This window comes from Eutrigla gurnardus (genome assembly GCF_963514095.1).
Source record: "Eutrigla gurnardus genome assembly, chromosome: 15".
In the NCBI taxonomy this organism is placed as follows: domain Eukaryota; kingdom Metazoa; phylum Chordata; class Actinopteri; order Perciformes; family Triglidae; genus Eutrigla; species Eutrigla gurnardus.
In genome coordinates, this window is record NC_139938.1 from 682,153 (window position 1) to 705,192 (window position 23,040).

Below are 23,040 nucleotides of genomic sequence, written 5' to 3' on the forward strand. Positions count from 1 at the left end.
CCAAGTTGTTTCTTATGTCTAAAGCAGAAAATTAAATGATGTTGAGTATTTTAACACAGTAAACCATGTTTAATTCAAAGGTTCACTGAAAAAATCTAAATCTTACCAAATACTTCTTATGTCTAGTCAAAATGTCTCATTTCTAAAACAAATCTATTTGCACTTAAAATAAAAAGGGTAATTCCGTGCCAACTCAGCCACCCATGTACATGACACCTCTCAGATTTTGCTGAAAAGCGGTGAAAATATGCCTTATGTTACCAAACGAGGGAATCTAAAGTTTCAGGTCAATATCTCAAACGGTTTGCCCGTGGCGTCCATTTGAATTTCAAGTGCCACACCCCTTTTTGACACATTGGAATTTCGCATTTCATTTGTTGGCATTTTTGGAGGCCCATAACTTCTGTTCTAATAGTGATAGAAGGCTGAAAATGGGTCTGTTAGTTCATTGTAATGTGTACTACACAATTAGAAGAAGAAGAATAGAATGCAGAATCAACATTCCTTACTGTTTGGGTGAGAGGTGGGTCACCAAAGTCCAATTTTTTTTCGACGGACAAAATTATTTTTCACTTTTTGGGTGCTCCTAGCACCACGATTAATGATCACATTTATTCTAAACAGGATTATTTGTTATATTTGGGACCTTTGCTCTTGCCAAAATGAATTTGAAGGGTGTGGTACCACTGGTGGGGGTTTTATGGGGGTCCAAAAACCCTCCCGGGCAGAGGTGAATCTTTTGGAACCCCATATTTGGACCCCCAAATGACCACGTGGGCACTTGATGATCCTAATGGGATTTATACCAGATAAAGATACATATTTGTTCTTTCTTTTAATGAAATAAAACCTTTGACTATGAAGCTCCATCATAAGAATTTTATTCGTCAAAATGCAGCATTTCGGACTTTTTTTCCAGAAGTCTGGAATGTAGATCAGGGAGAATTTTGTGATGATAAAGCATGAAGATAGTGGAAATAACTTAGTATTATGCTCAGTGATGGCAAACAATTAAATATTTAGACTGCTGGCCATTAATTACCTGAAAATCACAGATTAACCCCTTATCCCTGATGAAAGAGACCCGCCTGTGACAAGCGACTTGCAGCACAAGCAAGTCTGCAGGCCACTGATGCAAACCATATTCTGACACCAATGGAGATGTTTCAATGGGCAAAAGAAAACATTAAGAACATTACATTCTTCTTTGTTAGTGCAGAAGATATTAAAAAACACAATGAAATGTACAAATTGGAGAGACGTTACGCCTCGGCCAAAACGATCAGTGGAACACGATCGCATCATTGCTTTAAACCAATTTCCAATAATAAGATATGGATGAAAAGAATATCACAGGATACAATATTCACAGATGTCGATGCAGAACAACAATCAGATTCGGAACACTTGGATACAGAACACCCGGAGGCAGAACACTCGCAGTCAGATTAGCCACTACATTTTACTACATTTTCCAGCCAGGAAAATACATTGCTATGATGATGACTGGTTCATTGGAAACATTGTTGAACATTCAGATGAACATGATGACGTTTTTGTGAAATTCATCTATGGATAACTATTATTCAAGAAATTGTGGAAGCAGTGACATCATTTTGTCATGGTCCTTTTGATCACGTTTGTATTGGCGAGCACTGCGTCCATAGATTAATTTCACAAAAACGTCACCATGTTCATCTGAACCTTCAACAATGTTTCCAATGAACCAGTCATCATCATAGATACAGGCAATGTGTTTTCCTGGCTGGAAAATGTTTTGTGGCTGATCTGACTGCGAGTGTTCTGCCTCCGGGTTCTGTATCCAAGTGTTCTTTCTGGTCAGGTCATGAGGTAATATTTTGCTAGTGTTAGCTAGATACTTCATTATCTTGTAGCAAAAATAATCATAATCTCTTTGATTGATTAAAATTACATTTAGGGCCCTAGTTTCGTAGACTAGGCGTAGTCAGCACGCAGCGGATTTAATGTCCTGTAAACACCTCCAAGATAAATAACACACTCCTAAACTTTACTTTCACACACACACACACACACACACACACACACACACACACACACACTCATGCCAGTTTCCCCTGCATTTTTTTTATTATAACATACTGAAACGTGTGAAATTGATTGATTTATTATGAACGAATAACATACCGTATTCATGAACCAGTCATTAAAAGCATCAAAGTTGTTTGTCGAATATGACTTTCAAACGTTTGAAACAGCTCCTTGGAGTATGTTACCATAATTAAGGGGAAATAGGTTTATAGAATTTTTAAGTTCTACATAGTGGTTTTTAAAGGGGAGATAACAACGTTTTTAGAGACAGCAACCTCGAAGTTGTCCATTTTATTCTTTCAGACCATCATGAAGATAAACTCTGAACCCAACATCCACCGTTCTTACTGCGGTGCTGTAGTGTCCTTGGGCAAGACATTGGGCAAGACTCAATTGTATCATCGTCGTTGCCACACTGTTCTCGTGTCATTTAGCTTTCAGCCAAAACTCATACGATAACTGATGAATACAGCCCGCGAGCAACGGGAACATCTCGACGCTCCAGTGACGTAGGAGGTGAACGACGTTTCCGTAGCAACTGGGGGTGATCCGTTAACCGCAGCGGCCACTGTAGAGTGTACTACCGGAGCTAATAGAGGAGTTGGGGCGGATTGTCGTCGGTAACCGGCTACCTCCTCCGACTTGTGGGTCCTAGAAACACGGGGGTGACGTCGTATCGAGGCGGCGAGTCCGCAGTTCCGCGCGGAGATGCTGAATATGTGGAAAGTCAGAGAGCTGGTGGACAAAGCGTGAGTACCGATGAGCAGGTGGAGCTAAAGAGCTAAGTGGCTGCTAAGCTAACTGGCTAGCTAGGCGGGTTTAGCCGGGCAGCATCAGCAGCTTTTATCGCTGACAGAGGAGTGTATACAGGCCGTGACGTCACGACGATAGCCCCTCAGCTGTTTGCTCCGACTAGCTGGCTAGCTGCCAATGTTCAACCTGTTGGCCTAAATAGATATATGCGTTCTACAACGGTGTCTCACATTGTAGATGTCCTGCGCTTATATATGCAGGACGGAGGGAAATACAATATTATATCCCGTAAATTAATTTATTTCCGATCCATCACGAAAGCTATCCCGTTAGCTAGACAATTCCGTTAGCATTGCTAAGCCCAGGTCGGGTCTGTGTACTGATTCTGTTGGTGCAGCTGCAGAATCACGCCCTGTCCCAACCTGGCGATGCCCGCTACCTCCACCATGCATTCACATAATAGTATATCCCGTGTGGAAAGCTAAGCGTTAATGATGCAAAGATGAGTGGTTCGATAACAATATATGGATCATAAATTCCCTCCCAATTAGCGATGGACCATGTCTCAACGAGGCCCTTGTCCCCATGGTCCCGGAGAGTAAAGACAACCAGCTGGTGGCCGAACAGAACATACTGTAGAGCTAATGCTGCTGTTGCATCCTACTGCGCTGTGTTGTTTGTCTGAGCACTAGACTACGTGTGCTTCTTGGTGATGTGTGCCTTTGTGATATCCTTTGTTGCAAGTTTAATGTACAATATACGGTAATGTATATAGTCATTATACTGTAACCCAGGAGGAGGAGGGAGAAAAACGACGTCCTGTTGTTCTAAGAGGCTCATTGAGCTATATGAATATCTTTGCTGAGTAAACCAAATCCACAAAAAGAGAAGCTGCACTGATGATTTCAATGAGTTGATATACGTAGACTAGTAGTATCCTGGGTTTTTTTTTTTTTTTTTTTAACAGGCTCTTTTATCTAATAACCAAGTAAACAACCTTTGATGAGGATGATGTCACTATCTGGAGCTTTACTAAGGAAGCAGACATATATTTCATAGAGCAGCAATAATCCAAACCAGCTTTAATGGCCATGTATGTGTACATATTCGAGGGATTTGAATCCTGTTTTACGTTGTGTTCAGTGTACTTAATAGACATATATTCAGCTAAGAACATGGACAGAAAAGCTGGACAAAGGTAAGCCATAAACAATAGCTTCAGTTCAAACTAAACATGAAAAACATTACTATTAGGGCCGGGACTTTAATGCTCTAATTAAGATTAATTAATTACATAAAAATTAAAGGCTGAGTTATGCTTCCGCGTCGACACAACGCAAGGGGGCTTGCGGACCCCTTACGTCCTTGCGGACCCCCCTTACGTCCAACGCAAGGGCCTGACGTGTACCTCCCAAAAATCCTATGGTACAGACACACCAACTCCGGCAGCAGACGTCAAGTCAACGGATCCCATTCATTGTAGATGTAGAGCAGGAGCTCCGCATGATGGATACGGCACGTCGAATTGGCGGCCCTGTCGCCGTACGTGAATTTGCATAAAGTTCGATGGATTGAACTTTATGCAAATGCCGTCCGTCCAACGCAATGCCGCCGGCTCCAGAAACTTCGTTCAAACTATCAAACTTGGCAGTGTTGATCAAATATGAATCCAGATTCTGTTACTGCACTACACATTTCCCGCCTCAAATGTTTTCAGAAACATGCTTTAGCGTGTAGTTTAACTGTAAAATGAGATCGTTTGTGGCCCGGCCGCCATGTTGGAAACGGCAGAGCAAAACTCAAGTCCCGCCCACTTCGCAGGACGTCTATCCAATTGATCCAACTTGAACACAGAACTGCCCACTCGCTGGTGCGTTCGACGGTCCGTTGCGTCCGTATCCGTCGCTGCCGGAGTTGGTGTGTCTGTACCCCTAGACGCGCGTCGAGGCGACGCAACACCAACGCAGCGGCATTGGCTGTGATTGGTCCACTAACTACATCCGCTGGTCCGCTAACTACATCCGCTGGAGACCGCTATCCGGTTTCCACTCATAAACACCGCCATTTAAACTTTTAATAGGCTACTTTAATTGTTTTCACCTCGTTTTATTGTTTGCACCTTGTCGCTTTTGCACAAAGAAATAAAACACCAAGTTCTGAAAAATTGTGGATGTTTAAAGCCGGAAAGTAAACAAATAGGCTATAACGAGGCTAACGACGATATACGTCAAGAGTCTCAGTCGGTCGGTCAGTCTTTACAAAAAACATAGCGCCCTTTACCGGTGTGGCATTGAATTGCATTTCGACACGTAAACCCAACGCAGAACCATCACGGTCTCCAAGCAACTGCGTGGCCGTTGCGTGATCACTACGCGGAAGCATAATCAGGCCTTAATGGTACAGACACACCAACTCCGGCAGTGACGGATATGGACGCAACGGACTGCCGAACGAACCGGCGAGTGGGCTGTGTTCAAGTTGGATCAATTGGATAGACGTCCTGCGAAGTGGGCGGGACTTGAGTTTCGCTCTGCCGTGTCCAACATGGCGGCCGGGCCACAAACGATCTAATTTTACAGTTAAACAACACACTATAGCATGTTTCTGAAAACATTTGAGGCGGGAAATGTGTAGTGCAGTAACAGAATCTGGATTCATATTTGATCAACACTGCCTAGTTTGATAGTTTGAACGAAGTTTCTGGAGCCGGCGGCATTGCGTTGGACGGACGGCATTTGCATAAAGTTCAATCTATCGAACTTTATGCAAATTCACATACGGCGACAGGGCCGCCAACTCGATGTGCTGTATCCATCATGCGGAGCTCCTGCTCTACATAGACAATGAATGGGATCCGTTGACTTGACGTCTGTTGCCGGAGTTGGTGTGTCTGTACCATAACGCGTAAAAAAATTGACGCATCTTAATCGCACTTATTTTTGCACCGTGGAATGTTTCTCACTGGATGAGTTTCAGGCGGACCGATTATACTGGAGCACCAACTAGCGTTCATGACTTCATACAACAACAAACCACAGTGAACATGAAGAAGCTGATGAGACCGCTTTGGTTGGCCCCGTGGATGGGAAATTTTGTTATAAGAAACGAACGGATGGAAGCGTCGATAAGAGCATGGTTGTGTGAAAGCTATGCAACACGTAATTCGCATATCACCGCAGCACATCGAGCCTCAAGTATCACCTCAATGCAAAACATATAGCAGCTAGTGTGGACGCTAGCGTGGTAGCTAGCGTCAGAGGGTTAACCCTCGCCAACAAAGAGATGTTTTCTAATAGTCAGGGTTTCCAATGTTCTGAATGTACTTGAAAGTATTGTGTTTTACTTAAAAAAACAAAGTGTTATTTTACAGTTAGTTTACAGAAGGTCTACCTACCTATAGGCTACCTGAATTTCTGAAATGTACTATATTTCTAAATATGCTACACTTAATGGCAAAAAATGCACTGGTCTGTTGGACTTGGTTGAACAAAAATAAACAATATTTTGTTGCTTAAGCTTATGTATTCAGTCATTATTCAATGGTATACTAAAAATCCATGTGAAAAAAATTACTTCTCACTGTTCTCAGGTCAAATACTGATATGCAATTAAAATGCGATTAATTTCGATTAATTAATTACAAAGCCTCTAATTAATTAGATCATTTTTTTTAATCGAGTCCCGGCCCTAATTACTATACACATTAATCTTTATCTTGACTGAAAAGAACAAACTTATCTCAACCATATAGTTTTTCTGATATATGTATAGTGCTGCAGATCAGTACATCCCCTTGTTTCAATCTATTATCTTCACGCCAGAGAAGTGCAGAGAGGCATGAGTTAAAGTCGTTTCTGTTTTTTTGTTCTCTCTTAGTTTATCAACATTTTAGTTTTTTAATACAGCCAATGCAGGTTATGTCATTTAGATTTTGTTTGGATAGTTTGTATGTCAGTCTTAATTTCTTATTTTAAATACATTTCAGTGGAGTATACATACCTGTTTGAGACCATACATTCTCCAGTTGGGTCCATCCTTTAAAGAACCAAATATACGCAATTATATATTGCATAAAGGAAAAATGAGTGAATAGACAGAAGAAAGGAGATAAGAGGAAATATACTGTTTAGAAATACCACAGACGGAGAGCTCAAAAGAGCTTTAGATGGAGTAATAGACATCAGCTCCCATCAGCTGTTGGTTGTGCCTGGCTGGGCATGATGAATACACTATTATTGATCTACCTCCACAGAGCTGGTAGAAGTGGCCTTCCTTTTTTGTGCAGATTAATGCGGCGTTCACACTGGACGCGATAGACGCGAATACAATCGCGTGAAGGTACAGACACACCAACTCCGGCAACGGACGTCAAATCAACGCATCCCATTCATTGTCTATGTAGAGCAGGAGCTCCGCATGATGGATACGGCACGTCGAGTTGGCGGCCCAGTCGCCGTATGTGAATTTGCATAAAGTTCGATAGATTGAACGAGAGAGAGAGAGAGAGCGAGAGAGAGAGAGATTTGATTTTAACAACACACTTTATTTACTTAAATATGGTTTTTACATTTCAGCGGTTCAGAAAAAGTGCTAAAATGCTTTAAAATCCCAGTATGTTTTAAAAAAAAATATATATATAACTCATCCTTTAAAAACTTGTGCAAACACCAACTCTTCGTCAACCACTGAGCAGACAATGTCATTAAAACACCAGCGCTGTTTAAAAGAGTCCAAATCTCTAATGTGTTTGTAAAATCTAAAATCTAGCCAGAGTCTCGCTCTAATATTTATCAGCCACACTGCCTTTGCCTCTTGCCCTTCTCTGTTCTCCACTCTGTTTTTTCTGCTAATATATATAGCCATCTTTGCCTCACCTGAGAGGAAATTAAGGAGCTGCCATTTTTCTTTTTTTCCTTTTTTGTAGGCAGCTCCCATGATAAAAACCTTCTCAGTAAAAGCCACATCAAAAAAACTAAAAACCAATGTTAAAAGAGAGAAGAAACTTGTGAGTCTCTTGCACTCTGTAAAAACATGATAAATAGTCTCTCGAAGGCAACAAAATGGACAGGTGTTAATAACAGAAGGATTAAGAACAGAGATAAAAGCATTGGAGGCTACGGCACCATGAAGAATTCTCCACTGAAGGTCGGCAGTCCGTTTTTTAGGGGAGGTTGGTATAAAATCCTCCACTGTGGGCCGGGTCCATTTGCTCCCAGTCTGTTGGACCACACAGTGGGGGGACGGTGGCACAGTCTGGCCTTGTGAATGGTTTTCACACAATTAAAATACCAAGTCTTTTTGTCAGCCTTGTGTATCGTCAGCTTCTCGGGGTATGCTGAAGCTAGCAGGGGGCCGGCGAGTTCCCCCAGGCCTGGGCTCAGGGAGACGTCAGGGAAGGGGTCTGCTGGGTCCGGTCTGGCCTTTCTTTTTCCATAGTCCATGAGGAGGCTCCTATCTCCCCCAGTGAGCTTCTGGCGCCACAGCTCCAGGAGCCTCCCCGCCACCCGGACAGAGTGCAGGCCCAGGAGAGAACCCAAGGCCCGGGCATCACTCAGCGCCGGCCCCACTGCATCCACCAGCTGCTGCAGGCACAGGATCTTGGCTTTAATGAGCGCCACCGTCAGGCCGGGGGTGACGCTGCTGCTGATGTCCAGCTTGGCCCTGTGAATCAATGGCTCTCTCAACAACCAGTACAGAGAGTCAGACTTTGGGCACCTTTTACAGTTAAAAAGGCCCCAAGACTTAAAAACACTCTGGTAAAACGGAGGTAGCCCAGTTAATTTTAAAAATTTAGAATCAATTAAAAACAAAGCAGCATCCAGCCCCAGGTAATCTGCATGTCTGAGAATACAGCTGGCCACATCTCTCCACACTAGGTCAGCCGGGCCTGTGAGATATTTCTGTAAAAACTGTAGTCTAAAAGTGGCTGTCCGGCTGGCCAGGTGGACGAGGCCCTGTCCCCCCTCCTCTCTGGTTAAAAACAGCACCCCTTGTGGCACCCAGTGCAGACCATCCCAAAAAAAATCTACCATTTTCCTCTGTAACTGGGCTAGCAGGTTTGAAGGGGGGTCCACACAGGTTAAACGGTGCCACAGTTGGGATGCTACAAGATTGTTTAAAACCAATACCCTACCTTTAAAAGACATTTGAGGGAGCAGCCATTTCCACCTGGAAAGTCTCCCCTCAATTTTCTCTGTGACGCCCTCCCAGTTCTTCTTGACTATGTGCTCTTTCCCAAGGAACACCCCCAGGTATTTAAAACCATCTTTCTGCCAAGTCAGGCTCTGGGGAAGAACTGGGAGAGCGCCACGCCACTCACCGACAGCGAGGGCTTCGCTTTTTTCCCAATTCACCCTCGCTGCCGATGCTACGCTAAAACTTTTTACAATGTTGGTTAAAATGTCTACATCCCTCTGGTTTTTAATAAAAACAACAATGTCATCAGCATAAGCGCTTAAAACAATGTTACTATTAAAACCCGGTAAAACCAAGCCCTGTAAATTGTTTCGTAATTTGTTAAGGAGGGGTTCCAGGGAGAGTGTGTAGAGCATGCCGGACAGAGCACAGCCCTGCCTGACACCCCTACACACCCTGAAAGGAGCACACAGACCGCCGTTAAATTTCAGCACACTCTCAACATCACTGTACAGCACCTTGATCTTGGCTATGAAACCAGCGCTGAACCCAAATTTTTCCATAACTTTCCAGAGGAAGTTGTGTTCAACGCGGTCAAATGCCTTTTCCTGGTCTAGAGAAATCAGACCAGTGCTACAACCCAGTGAATTGGAGATGTCCAAAACATCCCGAATGAGGTGGACATTGTCCACCATGGACCTGCCAGGCACACAGTAGGTCTGGTCCCGGTGGACGAGATGCTCCATAGCTACCCCCAGCCTGGAGGCAAAGAGCTTGGACAGAAGCTTGTAATCCACACACAGTAGAGACACAGGGCGCCAGTTTTTAATGTCCTGCAGGTTTCCTTTTTTGGGGAGCAGCGTGATCACAGCTCTCCTGCAGGATGTGGGCATTGAACCAGAGGCCAGACTTTCATTAAAAACATCTAAAAGATCTTTGGCAAAGATGTCCCAGAAAGCCTTATAGAATTCTACGCTCAGGCCATCTATGCCGGGAGCCCGCCGCCCCTGCATGCCTTGCAGAGCGGCTACCAGCTCCTGCATTTCTAATGGCCTGTTTAGCTGTGCATTGATCTCCTCAGAGACCTGAGGCAGTCCGTTGCAGAACCCCTCCACCTGAGCTTCCTGCTCCTCATACTCACTGCTGTAAAGCGATGAATAAAAATGCACAGCTCGCTTCCGTATCTGGCTTGGTTCTGTAATTGTTTGCCCTGTGTCTGCTAACAGTGAGTGGATTACCCGCCTCTGCCCGCTCCTCTTCTCCAGGCCGAAAAAATAGCTAGTGGGAGCATCCATCTCCGCACTGGCTTGAAACCGGGACCTGACCAGTGCACCCTGTACTTTGACATCCAACAGGTCTGCTAACGCTAGCTTTTTGATTTTGAGGATTTCAATATATCCTCGATCTGCTGTGGACTCACTCAATCTTTCTAGTTCCACTATATCAGTCTCCAGGTCTTTCGTAGATCTGGTGATGTCTCTGGTGACATTGAGGGTGTGCTGTTGACATAAAAGTTTAATCTCAGTCTTACCATGGTCCCACCACTGCCTAATACTGCTAAAATCACCCTTCCTCTGTCTAAAAACATCCCAGAAATAAATAAGAACCTCTCTAAAATGTTTATCAGATGCTAAGACTGAATAAATAAAATGCCAATAAGCGCTTTTAGGTATAATATTCTGAATAAAAACATTACACAAAACTAAAGAATGATCACTAAAACCAGAAGGAACAATACTGCACATTTTAAAAATATTAAAATGATGCTTAAAACAATAGATACGATCTAATCGAGCTGAGGAGATCCTACTCTCTCTGAGGTGGGACCAGGTGTACTGACGGCAGTCTGCGTGCGTCCTCCTCCACACGTCCACCAGGCCATGAGAATAGACCAGCTGCCTCAGAACATGTTGGGAAACTGGATGCGGCTCTGCATGGTTGCGATCTAGCGCAGCGTTTTCAGTACAGTTAAAATCCCCCCCAAAGAATAAAAAATCCTCCGAGGCACAGCCATTTAAAACATCATTAGTTTTTTGTAAAAACAGCTTCCTCTCTGTACCGGTTGTTGGAGCATACACATTGATAAAAACAGCAGTAAAAAGGCCGAACCGTGCTCTCATTAAAAGCAACCTCCCCTCGATAAAATGCTCGACCTCCAGTGAGACCGGAGTAAAAGATTTGGAGAGGAGGAAGCCAACTCCTCCACTCAGGGAAGTGTTGTGACTTAAAATGACTTCCCCCTCCCACTCTCTCCTCCAGTCTGCCTCATTGGTGCTGTCACTATGTGTCTCTTGTACATAAAATACATCAATATGTTTCATTTTGGCCATTTCATAAATACTTGCTCTTTTTCTTTGTTCTCTGGCTCCATTTACATTTAGACTTCCCACTCTAAAATTATCCATAAGTAAGAAGTTAAGAACAAAAATAAAAGCCAATAAATTACTTAAAACACACATTGGAGTTCTTCCCATCATCCTCCTTGTTCATTTGTCGTTTAACTTTAGGTAAAAGTTTCCTTAACCTAAAAACCTCTTGATCAGTAAAACTAGACTCATCTTTTTTGCTCATGTGGAGTCTGGCCGAGGTATAAAACAAACTTAAAACTGGGAAATGTTCTTCTATTTTAACCCCTTTAGCATTTTTGGTTTTGGTTAAAAACGACTGTATTAATTCTACAGAGTAAAGTTTTTTTTGTTGACTGTTGCTTACTTTAGAACCAGATATGTCACTGCTGTCAGAGACACACTCATCACTTTCACTTTCCTCTGTCTGCCCCCTTACAGTCTGTCTGTCCTCCACCTTACTGCTCTTTGCTTCCTGCTTTGTTCTAGTTTTTCCCCTTCGCTTGGAAGCAGTTTTCACCTTCACTGCCTCCTCTTCCTCCTCCTCCAGCTCAGCCTCCTCCACCTGTTCCCCCCATGTGGGCTTACTGCCCCCCACACCTGTCTCCTCTGCCTGTATTTCCTCCTCCTCTGATAACCCTCCCTGCGTTTCGCTAACGCCACCATTATTTATATACACTTCACTCACACCAACTGCTCTGCTTTCTTTGCCTTTTCACTGCCAAACAATTCATGAATTCTTGTGACAATAGTTCCCCTAGCAGGTGGCTTGTATGATGGGTCATTTGAGGCGATCTGGATAATACCTTGAAGCCCCTGGTCTTCAACGATGTTGATGGGCCTGCAGTCAACGGCGATCCATTTAGCGATAGCATTGGTTAGCTTAGTTGTTGTCGCTTTGTTGACAGACTTGCCCTTGCTGCACTCTGCCAGTGTAGTTTGGCGAACACGTCTTGATGATGTCTCAGTGCTAGCATCTTTGCTAGCATCAGCAAAGATGTGCTTTGCCCGAAGATGGTACTTCAGGCTTGTTGTGCTTCGGTGGAAAGACAGTTCATCACTGCAATATGTGCACACAACTTTGGTTTTATCTAAACTTCCGTCTGGAAGCTTTTTAAAACGAAATTTACCGTTAAGCACACCAGGGAACGCCTCCTCAGTCATAGTGTTCTGTGTTTGTGACGCCTTTCAGTAATTCAGCCAGGTAAACATGCGCGCTGGAATTACGGTAGGAAGTTGGGGTCAAACTTGATAATATTGTAACGTCCCTGGTTAAAAGACATAGGCTGTCAGCCTGTTACCCCGGTCTCTCTGTCAAACACTGGACTGCAGGTCATGTCAATCAGGGTGCTGGCCGGTGGTTGGTGGAGAGAGTGGGGGGTGGGGGGGGGGGGGGTTCTCGGAATTTTCGGTGTAAGAGTGGGACAGTTGATGTGTGTTGCTGAGAGTGTATTTCGAGAGGCTAAATAAAGCATTGACTTAAGAGTTATTCCTCGCCTCGGACTCTTCAGTGAAACATTACAATATGATTAATTTGCGTAAACATTTTTTTAACGCGTTATGGTTTCCAGATTAATCGCGGGCGTTAACGCGTTAACGTTGACAGCCCTAATTATGACACATTATGACACCTGCATGAATGTAGCTATTTGTTGTGATACAGTAGTACAAGCCCTCGGTTCCCTCGATCATCATGGGGAATGTTAACTGTCTTACCAACAAGACGGACGAGCTGGCTGCCCTTGTGAGGACCGACAGGACATTCAGGGAGAGCAGTTTACTGTGTCTCTCTGAAACTTGGCTCACTCAGAACACACCGGACGCTAATGTGGATGTACCTGGATTCACGACGGTGAGAGCGGACAGGGACTGCAGACGCAGCGGCAAACGTAAAGGCGGAGGACTCGCACTGTTTATTAACATCAGATGGTGCAACCCGGGGCATGTTACGGTGAAGGAGACTGTGTGCAACAGAGATATTGAGTTGCTGGCTGTAGGTCTCAGACCGTACTACATGCCTAGAGAGTTTTCCCACGCCATTGTTGTTTGTGTTTACGTCCCTCCGCATGCACACGCCGAGACCGCGTGTGACGTCATCCACTCCACCATAGCAGGACTGCAAACACAGCACCCAGACGCCTTCATCGCCATCTCTGGGGATTTTAACCACGTCACACTGGACTCCACACTACCAGACTTTCACCAGTTTGTAAGCTGCCCCACCAGGAAGAACAGGACGTTAGACCTCCTGTATGCCAACGTGAAGGAAGCTTACACTGCCGCTCCTCTGCCCCCACTGGGAAAGTCTGACCATAACCTGGTCCTGCTCACACCACACTATAAGCCAAAAATCCAGAGACAGTCCACAACCACACGCTCCTTCAGGAAATGGTCTCCTGAGGCAGTGGAGGCTCTGAGGGACTGCTTTGAATCTACTGACTGGAACGTCCTGCAGGACGCACATGGTGAGGACATCGAGGGGGTTACCCACTGCACTACTGACTACCTGAACTTCTGTATGGATGTTGTGGTTCCCATTAGGACTGTACGTTGCTTCCCTAACAACAAGCCCTGGATCACCAGTGATGTCAAGGACATCCTTAACAGGAAGAAGAGGGCATTTAAGGATGGTGACAGAGACGAGCTGAAGGGCATACAGGGGGAACTCAAGGTCCAGCTGAGAGAGGCAAAGGAGGAGTACAGAAGGAAGGTGGAACATAAGCTGCAGCAGAACAACATGAGGGAGGTCTGGGATGGCATGAAAACCATCACAGGCTGTAAGAAGCAGGGCTCCAGACTAACTTTTTGCATTGGTTGCACTGGTGCGCCTAACTTTTTTTTTTAGGTGCACCAGCACAAAATTTAGGTGCACCCACATTTTTCATTGCGTCGCCTTTAACGCCAAAAAGCCACCTTTTTATCGCTCTCCTTTTACATAATGACACCCCCCTTATGGCCTAGGTTAACTGCAGCACCATCAGCACCCAGAGGAACCATTTTCTCCAGCCAATCTGCACACTGATGCCCAAGCGCAGTAAATGCTTGCTTTGTGGCAGCATAAATTCCTCAAGAATAAAAAGATCATACAGGTCACTAGTCTATAGATTGCAAATGGAAAACTGTTTATGTGATCTTAGCCTAGCCTAATTATATTTTTACTTAGGCTATTCATTTTTAATGTTTTTAATCTGTAATGTGGGCCTTCAAACACTGTGCGTGTCCATGCTCCACCGACATGTCCAATTAACATGTTGACCGGCCTCCCTTTATGCAAAATGCAGCAGTAGACAATAACGCACTCCTTCGTAGAGACGTCTGTGTCGCCGTCAGTCATGAATGACGTGTACGTGGCGTTTCCAACCTCCGCAGCTGTCTTGTTCTTTAGTGTCGGCATTTTTTTCATCAGAATAATTTCGGACTTAAATTTAGTGAACGGCAACTCCTCCTTTGCAATATTGTATGCAACGTTGAATTTTATAATCATTTCAGATTCCTCAGCGGACGTGATTAATACAGCCTGACGCTGAAATGCAGCTGGATGAGGGGCCACTTTATTAACACACTTATCACGGCATGTAGTATGCTTTTTGGACATATTGCGCTTTTTCAATGTCTCGATGCGAAATGTTGTTGACTCCTCCACAAACGCACTATTACCGGACAAATTCTGACCGCACTCCCGACAATAAATGCAGTGCATTGAGTCCCTTTCTTTATCGTACATCAGCCAGGGAAATTGCTTCAACCAGTCCTGTCTGAAGGCGTATTTTTGGGCTTTTTAATTAGTCTCGGGGCGAGGCTTTCTGCCTCTCTTCATTTTCAAAGAAAATCGAAGCGCTCATTGTCGAAGCGCTCAGAGTACCTGCTCTGCTCGCTCGCATTTTCGAACTGACACAATTTACAGCAGTGAAAAGGACCACAGCCAATCAGAGGCAAGGACCCGCCCGAGCTCTGTCTCTTATTGGTTTAGACCACGATACCGTCAGGAGAACATAAAGAGATGCTGCGCTTATGATTTTTTTTTTCACCCGAGCAGCGTTAGGTGCACCAGTGCGACCTACAATTTTTTTCAGTCGCACTCATAAAAATTTTGGTCGCATATGCGACCAAAATGGTCGCACTCTGGAGCCCTGAGAAGAAGGGCAGCAGCACAGAAGAGGGGGATGCTGGGAGAGCAAACCAGCTAAACCTGTTTTTTAACAGGTTTGATACTCCAGCTTCCACAGCCAGTGACTACCCACTTCACACCCTTCACACCCCCATCACGTCCATCATCACCTCGGACTGCAGAGCCCCCCCCCACCCGCCACACCCATGGACAGTTCAACCCCCCTCGGACAGTCGATGTGGAGGTGGTCAGGACATACAAATATCTGGGGCTGCAGCTGGACGACAGATTGGACTGGACAGCAAACATGGACTCTGTCCACAGGAAAGGACAGAGCCGTCTGTACTTCCTGAGAAGGCTGGGGTCCTTCAACATCTGTAAAAAACTGCTGCGGATGTTCTACCAATCTGTGGTGGCCAGCGTCCTCTTCTACGCTGTGGTTTGCTGGGGAGGAAGCAGCAAGAAGAGGGGCGCTGCCCGACTGGACAGACTGGTGAGGAGAGCTGGCTCAGTGGTGGTCACAGAGCTGGACTCTCTGGTGACAGTGGCAGAGAGAAGGACCCTGGACAAACTGCTGTCCATACTGGACAACACCCACCACCCTCTGCACAACACCTTCATCAGGCAGAGAAGTGTGTTCAGTGGTAGACTGCTGTCCCAATCCTGCTCCACCAACAGACTTAAGAACTCTCTCGTCGCCCTGGCCATCAGACTATACAACAGCTCTCAGTGATGGCAGGAGGCACAATAGACAATGGACACTTGGTCACTTTATAGTTGTAATATAGTTTATAGTTGTATAAAACATTTTATTCCTAGTCACTTTCTATTTTATATAGCTTTTGTATAGATTCTAATGTATGTTTAATGTATATTCTATGTATGTTATTGCTACTGGATGCTTGAATTTCCTTTGGGATCAATAAAGCATCCATCCATCCATCCATCCATCCATCCATCCATCCATCCATCCATTCATCCATCCATCCATCCATCTAATCCTGTGGTGTTGCCATGTGTAGCAGTAGGTAGACATCTGTGTTGTGTAGAGAGAGTGTGCGTAGAAGTTAGATATGATAATGAGGCTCTGCTAGTGTTTGTGTGTATTATACTGTGTAAATACGCCAATGTGTGTGCTTTTGATTGTATGTATTTTGGTCTGCTTGACCAATGTGACGTTGGGTTGTGAAGGGAATCGGCACAGAACATTTGCTGATAACCAGCAAGGCCAACTGATAATAACAAGCCATATGTTCACAATAAGTGAACAGATTGAAAACAACAAAGTAAAGCCACACGGTTTCACCTTTACATAATTGAAATATATTTTTGATTGAGGTCATTTATGAATATAAACATATATGTTTGTGTCAACAGCACGAATGTGGTGATGAACTACTCAGAGATTGAATCGAAGGTGAGAGAGGCCACCAATGACGACCCCTGGGGACCCTCTGGACAACTGATGGGAGAAATAGCCAAGTATGTGTAACACACACACACACACACACACACACACAGTTTCTTTATGTGCCCAAATATAAATGCACATTATCACTAAGGTAACAGGTCAACTGTGTTGTATTATTACACACACATTAACGTGAGGTGTTTTATTACAAGGTTTTATTAAGAAAAAAGAGTTCTGTTTGAAAGACAAGTAAGGCTCCGGTCACTTGACCTCATTATGGTTTGGTTTACCTCTATGGGTTTTCCCAGCAGCATAATATTTTGTTTATTGTGTGTTTGTGTATGTAGATCTACCTTTATGTATGAGCAGTTCCCTGAGGTGATGAACATGCTGTGGACCAGGATGCTGAAGGACAATAAGAAGAACTGGAGACGAGTCTACAAGGTATGCTTACACTCTGGTTGGTTGTTTCCCAGGTTGTGTCCCGTGTTGTATCTGTATTGAGTTATATCATGCAGCTCAGTTCTATATTGTTATAGCAGCATTTATTGAAGCCAAGTCTCAGTGCTTCTTTATGCCCACAGTCAGACTCCCACATGCATTCCAGTATTTACACGGCTGACTGGATCAAGAGCTTTTGGGCTTATTGATTCTCTGGTTTTATTTTTATAACCAATTTCTATTTTTTTTAAATACACACAGATACAGATGTATTAATCGGTCTCTCCCTCCACTTCTTACCAGCTGTCTTTATCCCCCTCTTCCAGGCTTTACTGCTGCTGGCCTATCTGATCAGGAATGGGTCTGAAAGAGTTGTAACTAGTGCCAGAGAACACATCTACGACCTGCGGTCTCTAGAAAACTACCACCTCATTGGTGACTCTCTAAACTAAATTTTGTTATCTCTTTTTCTAGTTTGTCTTGCTTTTATAGAAATGTGTGTACAAATTTGGTGCTATTAGAAAAGATCAGAAATAGAAATGGTTAATTCTCTGGGTAGCATGAATGTGCTTAGTAAGACTTAAATCTGTGCATTTAATTTGGATCATGGTCGTAGGTAACCAAATCATAACGATTGATCCTCTGTGGACCATGAATATCTCTAATTTCATGGAATATTTAACATTTAGTTTTCAAGACACCTTAGAAATGACCAGGGTGGGTGGCAATATATGAAATGTCAGGATGTCCCCAAAGTTACTATTCACAACATGTGTTGTATCAGTCTAGCCAGTAGTTAAGTTTTTTCTGTTTGTATGTCTGTCCAGATGAGAGTGGTAAGGATCAGGGTATCAATGTCCGTCAGAAGGTGAAGGAGATGGTGGAGTTCATCCAGGATGACGACAGACTGAGAGAGGAGAGGAAGAAAGCCAAGAAGAACAAAGACAAATACATTGGCGTCTCCTCTGACAGTATGGGAGGAGGAGGCGGAGGGGGAGAAGGAGGAGGAAGAGGTGAAGGAGGAGGAGGAGGAGGAAGCATTAAGAACTGTAAGTATTTCACTACATCTCCTTTGACCGCTTCCGATGTGGAATAAAACAATATGAACTTCCCCTCTCCAAACCTAGAAGATTTAAAATGGATTGGAGGGAGGATATCATGTAAAGCAAATGTGTGACTTTTTGAATGGATCAAACTGTACTAGCAAAGTATTTGTTCACTCTGTTTATCAGACACACGAACAAGACATTTTACAGACCAACATTTTTTAAATACTAATTCATTAACAGCTGCTCCAATATTAGTGTTGCTTTTAAAATCTTATATTTGTTATAGAACGGCAATTGTTACACAAACTGTGCACCTGAAATGAGGGGGTTTGTATGGCTAGTATGAGAGACTGTGTATGTCCTGGTGGACGCCTGTGAAACTGCCCAAGTTTACAATGGTCCGCTCTTTCTCTCTCTTTTTCTCTCTCTCTCGCTGTCCTTTTCTGTGTTCTTCCTTCCAGCGAATGAGTTGGATCGGAGTAAATGGGACGAGGACTGGGATAAGAGCAGAGGAGCTTTCCCCTTCAGTGAGAAGCTCGGAGAGATCAGCGACAAGATAGGCAGCACTATCGACGACACACTCAACAAGTTCAGAAAGAAGGAACGAGATGACTCGCCCGACAGAATCAGGTAAATATACACGTTGACAATCTTTATTTATAACCTTTATATAACCAGATAAAAAACCCATTGAGATCAAGACCTCTTTCACAAGGGTGACCTGGCCAAGAAAGGCAGCAGCACACGTCATGACAATCAGGACAGACAGACAACAACAAACAAGCAGCAAAAAACAAACATGAAAACATTAAAATATTAAGTACTAAAGTGCGAGTGAATAAGCAAATACTAAAGTGCAAGTCGATAGGCAAATAAAGTGCAGAAGATATAGATACAGTAACAAATTAAGAACATAGGCACTGTTCAAAAGTTTTCCTTTGACGTTTTCTTAAAATAGAGCGGAATGCTTCCAATGAAACAAGTTCTGATAATCTCAGTTCAGATTGGAGAGCATTCCAAGCAGAAGGGGCAGCGAAACTGAATGCTTTTTTTCCCGATTCAGTCTGAGCTCGAGGAACAGTGAAGTGCAGAATGTCATTTGACCTTAAGGCATAGCGGCTTCCAGTTCTCTGAAGGAACATGCATAAATATATATCGGAGCCAGGCCAAGAAGTGCCTTAAAAACTACGGTCAGCCAATGTGTATGGCGTCTTACATTGAGGGAAGGCATGCCAGCTTTTGCGTATAATTCACAGTGGTGGGTGAGGCGACTACAGCCAGTAATAAACCTCAGCGCACAGTGATAGACCGGAGTTAAGGATTTGAGGCAGCTGGATGAAGCTGCCATATACACCACATCACCATAATCAAGGACAGACATGAAGGTTGCTGACATCAGAAACGTCCGAGCTCTGAGTGAAAAACATGATTTGTTTCTGTAGAAGAAACCGAGCTTTACCCTTAATTTAGAGATCAAATTTTTAATGTGCAATTTGAATGAAAGTGCATCATCAATAATGAATCCCAGATACTTATAACTGGTGACCAAATCTAGAGTTTCACCCCGGACAGTTCTGATGGAAGGGACATTTTCCAGGGGAACAGCTGAATTTGAAAAAATCATCAGTTTGGATTTATCAGCCTTTAAAACCAATTTCAGTTTCTCCAATCGGACCTGTACAGCATCAAAGGCGGACTGCAAAAATTAAAATGCCTGAGCAATCGAACGAGAGCAGCAATAAATTACAGTACCATCCGCATAAAGATGGTATGAGGCATTTGATATGTTTGCACACAGATTATTTATGTAGATTGTGAAAAGGATGGGTCCTAAGACTGAGCCTTGAGGTACACCTTTAGTTACCTCAAGAAAGGTGGAGCTTACTCCAGCCATCTGAACACATTGTGTCCTATTTGTCAGATAATCAGCAAACCAAGAGGCAGCCTGTTTGGAAATACCATTTTTGAGGAGAATTTGTAGCAAGAGATTGTGGTCCACAGTATCAAAAGCCTTGGATAGATCAATAAACAGAGCCACACAGAACTTTTTCGAATCCAGCGCCTCAAACACATCATTTAGAACTTTCAGGGCAGCAGTAACAGTGCTGTGCTGCTTCCTAAAACCAGATTGAAGGGGATCGAGAATATTCTCCAATTCCAGAAAATCCTTCAACTGATCACAGACCAATTTTTCAAATAATTTGGCTAAAATACATAATTTGGAGATAGGCCTGTAGTTGTTAACAATTGAGGGTTCGCCTCCTTTTAACAATGGGAGGACAAAAGCGGATTTCCAAACTTTAGGGAGTTTATTTGTGCTGAGGCTTAGATTAAAAATACAAGCTAGAGGCTCAGCAATGAAGTCAGCAGCCAGCTTTAGGAAGAATGGATCCAAACTATCTGGACCAGCTGATTTTTTGGAATCCAGGTTCTTCAGCGCACTACAGACCTCAGAAGTAGACACAAGTTCAAAATGAAAAGAACAATCAACAGGGAGACGACTTACAACAGAGGGTTCATCAGATAAAACGGTGCTTTTAGAAGTACTGTTAGAAAAATCAAATAAGTGCCCAGCTGTGATAAAATGTTCATTAAAATGATTTAACATGTCACATTTGTCAGTCAGGTTAGCTGAATCTTTGACCAAAAAGTTTGGCAGTTCAGTAGCAGGTATAGCACCAGAGGCAGATCTCACAACTCTCCAAAATTTTTTGGGATCATTTAGATTTTTGGTGGTTTCAGCTAGATAAAATTCAGATTTAGCCTTCTTAATTAGGGAGGTACATTTGTTGCGGAGCTGACGAAAAGTGATCCAATCAGCCTCAATTTTAGTTTTTCGTGCTTTGACCCAGGCAAGATCTCTTTCCTTAAGAAGGATTCCAATTTCAGTAGAAAACCATCTATTGTTTCGCCCCTTTATCCTGAATTTGCGTAAGGGAGCATGCTTGTTGATTAGCTTCAGGAATTCTGAGTGGAAGAAATTCCAGGCCAACTCAACATCATCAAGGAGGGAGATTTGTTCCCACTTAAATTTGGACAAGTCATGTAAAAAAGCCTGCTCATGAAAAAGCTTAAAATCTCTTTTGATTAAAATTTGCGGTTTGGTTTTGGGGAGTTTAGCATTTCTGACCACTGCAATGGCACAATGGTCACTCAGATCATTCCCGAAAACACCAGCATCAGTATACCTGTGGGGGGCATTTGTTATTATAAGATCAAGGAGCGATGATCTCGAGGGGTATTTAATGTTAGGGCTATCTATTAATTGGCTTAGGTTTAAAGAGTCACAAATAGATTTCAAGCCATCTGAGGCTGATTATAACCAATCAAGGTTTAGATCCCCCACTAAAACAAACTCACCAGAATTTAACCCTGAGACACAATTATTTAAAGAACTTAGAGCCTCACTGCAGGCTGAGGGAGGCCTATAACAGCCCATGACTGTAAGGGACTGTCCTAGTTGAAATTCAAGTCTCAATGCCAAAAATTCAAACTGTTTGCTGATGGAAATAGAGGAGAGGAGAGTAGCATGAAACTTGTTTTTTATATAGATGGCTACACCTCCACCTTTCCTTGGACGATCACAGCGGAAAACATTATATCCACTAATAGAGATGTCCTGATCTGAGACTGATTTACTCAACCAAGTTTTGGATAACACAAGAATATCGGTCTCAGTTGTCTGTACCCAAATCTTAATAGTATCAATTTTAGGGAGCAAACTCCGGACATTGAGATGTAAAATGCCCAGGCCTAATCTAGCTCTGAAATCATCAGGGGTACTAATATTATTCAGAAAGGGGCCTGGGTTAGGCTGAACATTGCCTGATAATAAAAGGAGAAGAAGGATAAAACATTTTCGTTTTATATTAGAAGTTGATTTGTCGTCAGTATTGGAAATTACCAGGACAATGAGTGAAGATTCTGTGTGTATAAAACTGTTTTGCAAGACAGATATACACATCAAAGGAAGAAGAGATACGTGAGTTGCTCCAAGCAAATAGCAGGACAGCATTGGATGATGGGCCAGTCTATCAACAGCCAATGACCAAGTGCAGGTCACTGACCTGGAAGGACCCAAGGGTGTAGGGGGGTCATGTCCGGGAACCCCACTACCACAGTGCGAAAAACCCGTCCCACGAGAAGCAAGTGAAAATACAAGAAACAATGCAAAGATGAGCTTCATTGTTAATATCTATAGATACACCGACAAGGAGGGCAAACAACAAGAGTGGAATAGATGGACCAGTTTCGGCCCACTTCCCGGCAACCGGCGGCTGACAGGATACCGCTGCCGATGACCAACTGGCAACAGCGGCCAACGGCTAGCGGCTAACGGACTTCAACGGCCAGCCTCGCCAGCGGGCTCCCGCTACCGATGGCTAGCGGGTCTCGACGACCAGCGGCCAACAGGCTCCCGCTCCACCAGTGGCCAGCAGCTAGCGGCCCTCGGCGGCTAGCAGGCTCCCATCAGCGATTTACGGGCCCCAGCAGACTCCTTCCACCAGTAGGCCAGCAGGCTCCAGCGGGCTCCGGCAGGCAACAGGCGCCAATCAGCGGCAGGTCGGCTCCAGCGGCCAGTAGGCTCCGGTGGCCAGCAGGCTCCAGTGGATAGCGGGCTCCAATCAACGGCAGGTCGGCTCCGGCGGCCAGCAAACTCCGGTGGCTAGCAGTCTCCGGCGGCCAGCAGGCCCCTACGGCCGGATACCTGTTTGCCGGTCCAAGGAT

At 44.0% G+C, this 23,040-nt stretch overlaps 1 protein-coding gene across 1 annotated transcript in view; it reads left to right on the forward strand.

Annotated features, from left to right (window-relative positions):
- Positions 1-2,627: 2,627 nt before the first annotated feature.
- The window catches only part of LOC311025379 (clathrin interactor 1-like), a 30,276-nt gene continuing 9,863 nt past the window's right edge, over positions 2,628-23,040 (forward strand). The window contains exons 1-6 of the mRNA XM_084028231.1: positions 2,628-2,819; positions 16,789-16,893; positions 17,170-17,266; positions 17,590-17,698; positions 18,091-18,312; positions 18,774-18,942. Of these exons, the coding sequence (XP_083884357.1) occupies positions 2,779-2,819; positions 16,789-16,893; positions 17,170-17,266; positions 17,590-17,698; positions 18,091-18,312; positions 18,774-18,942 (743 nt within the window). The 5' untranslated portion in view covers positions 2,628-2,778. The remainder of the gene's footprint in view (positions 2,820-16,788; positions 16,894-17,169; positions 17,267-17,589; positions 17,699-18,090; positions 18,313-18,773; positions 18,943-23,040) is intronic.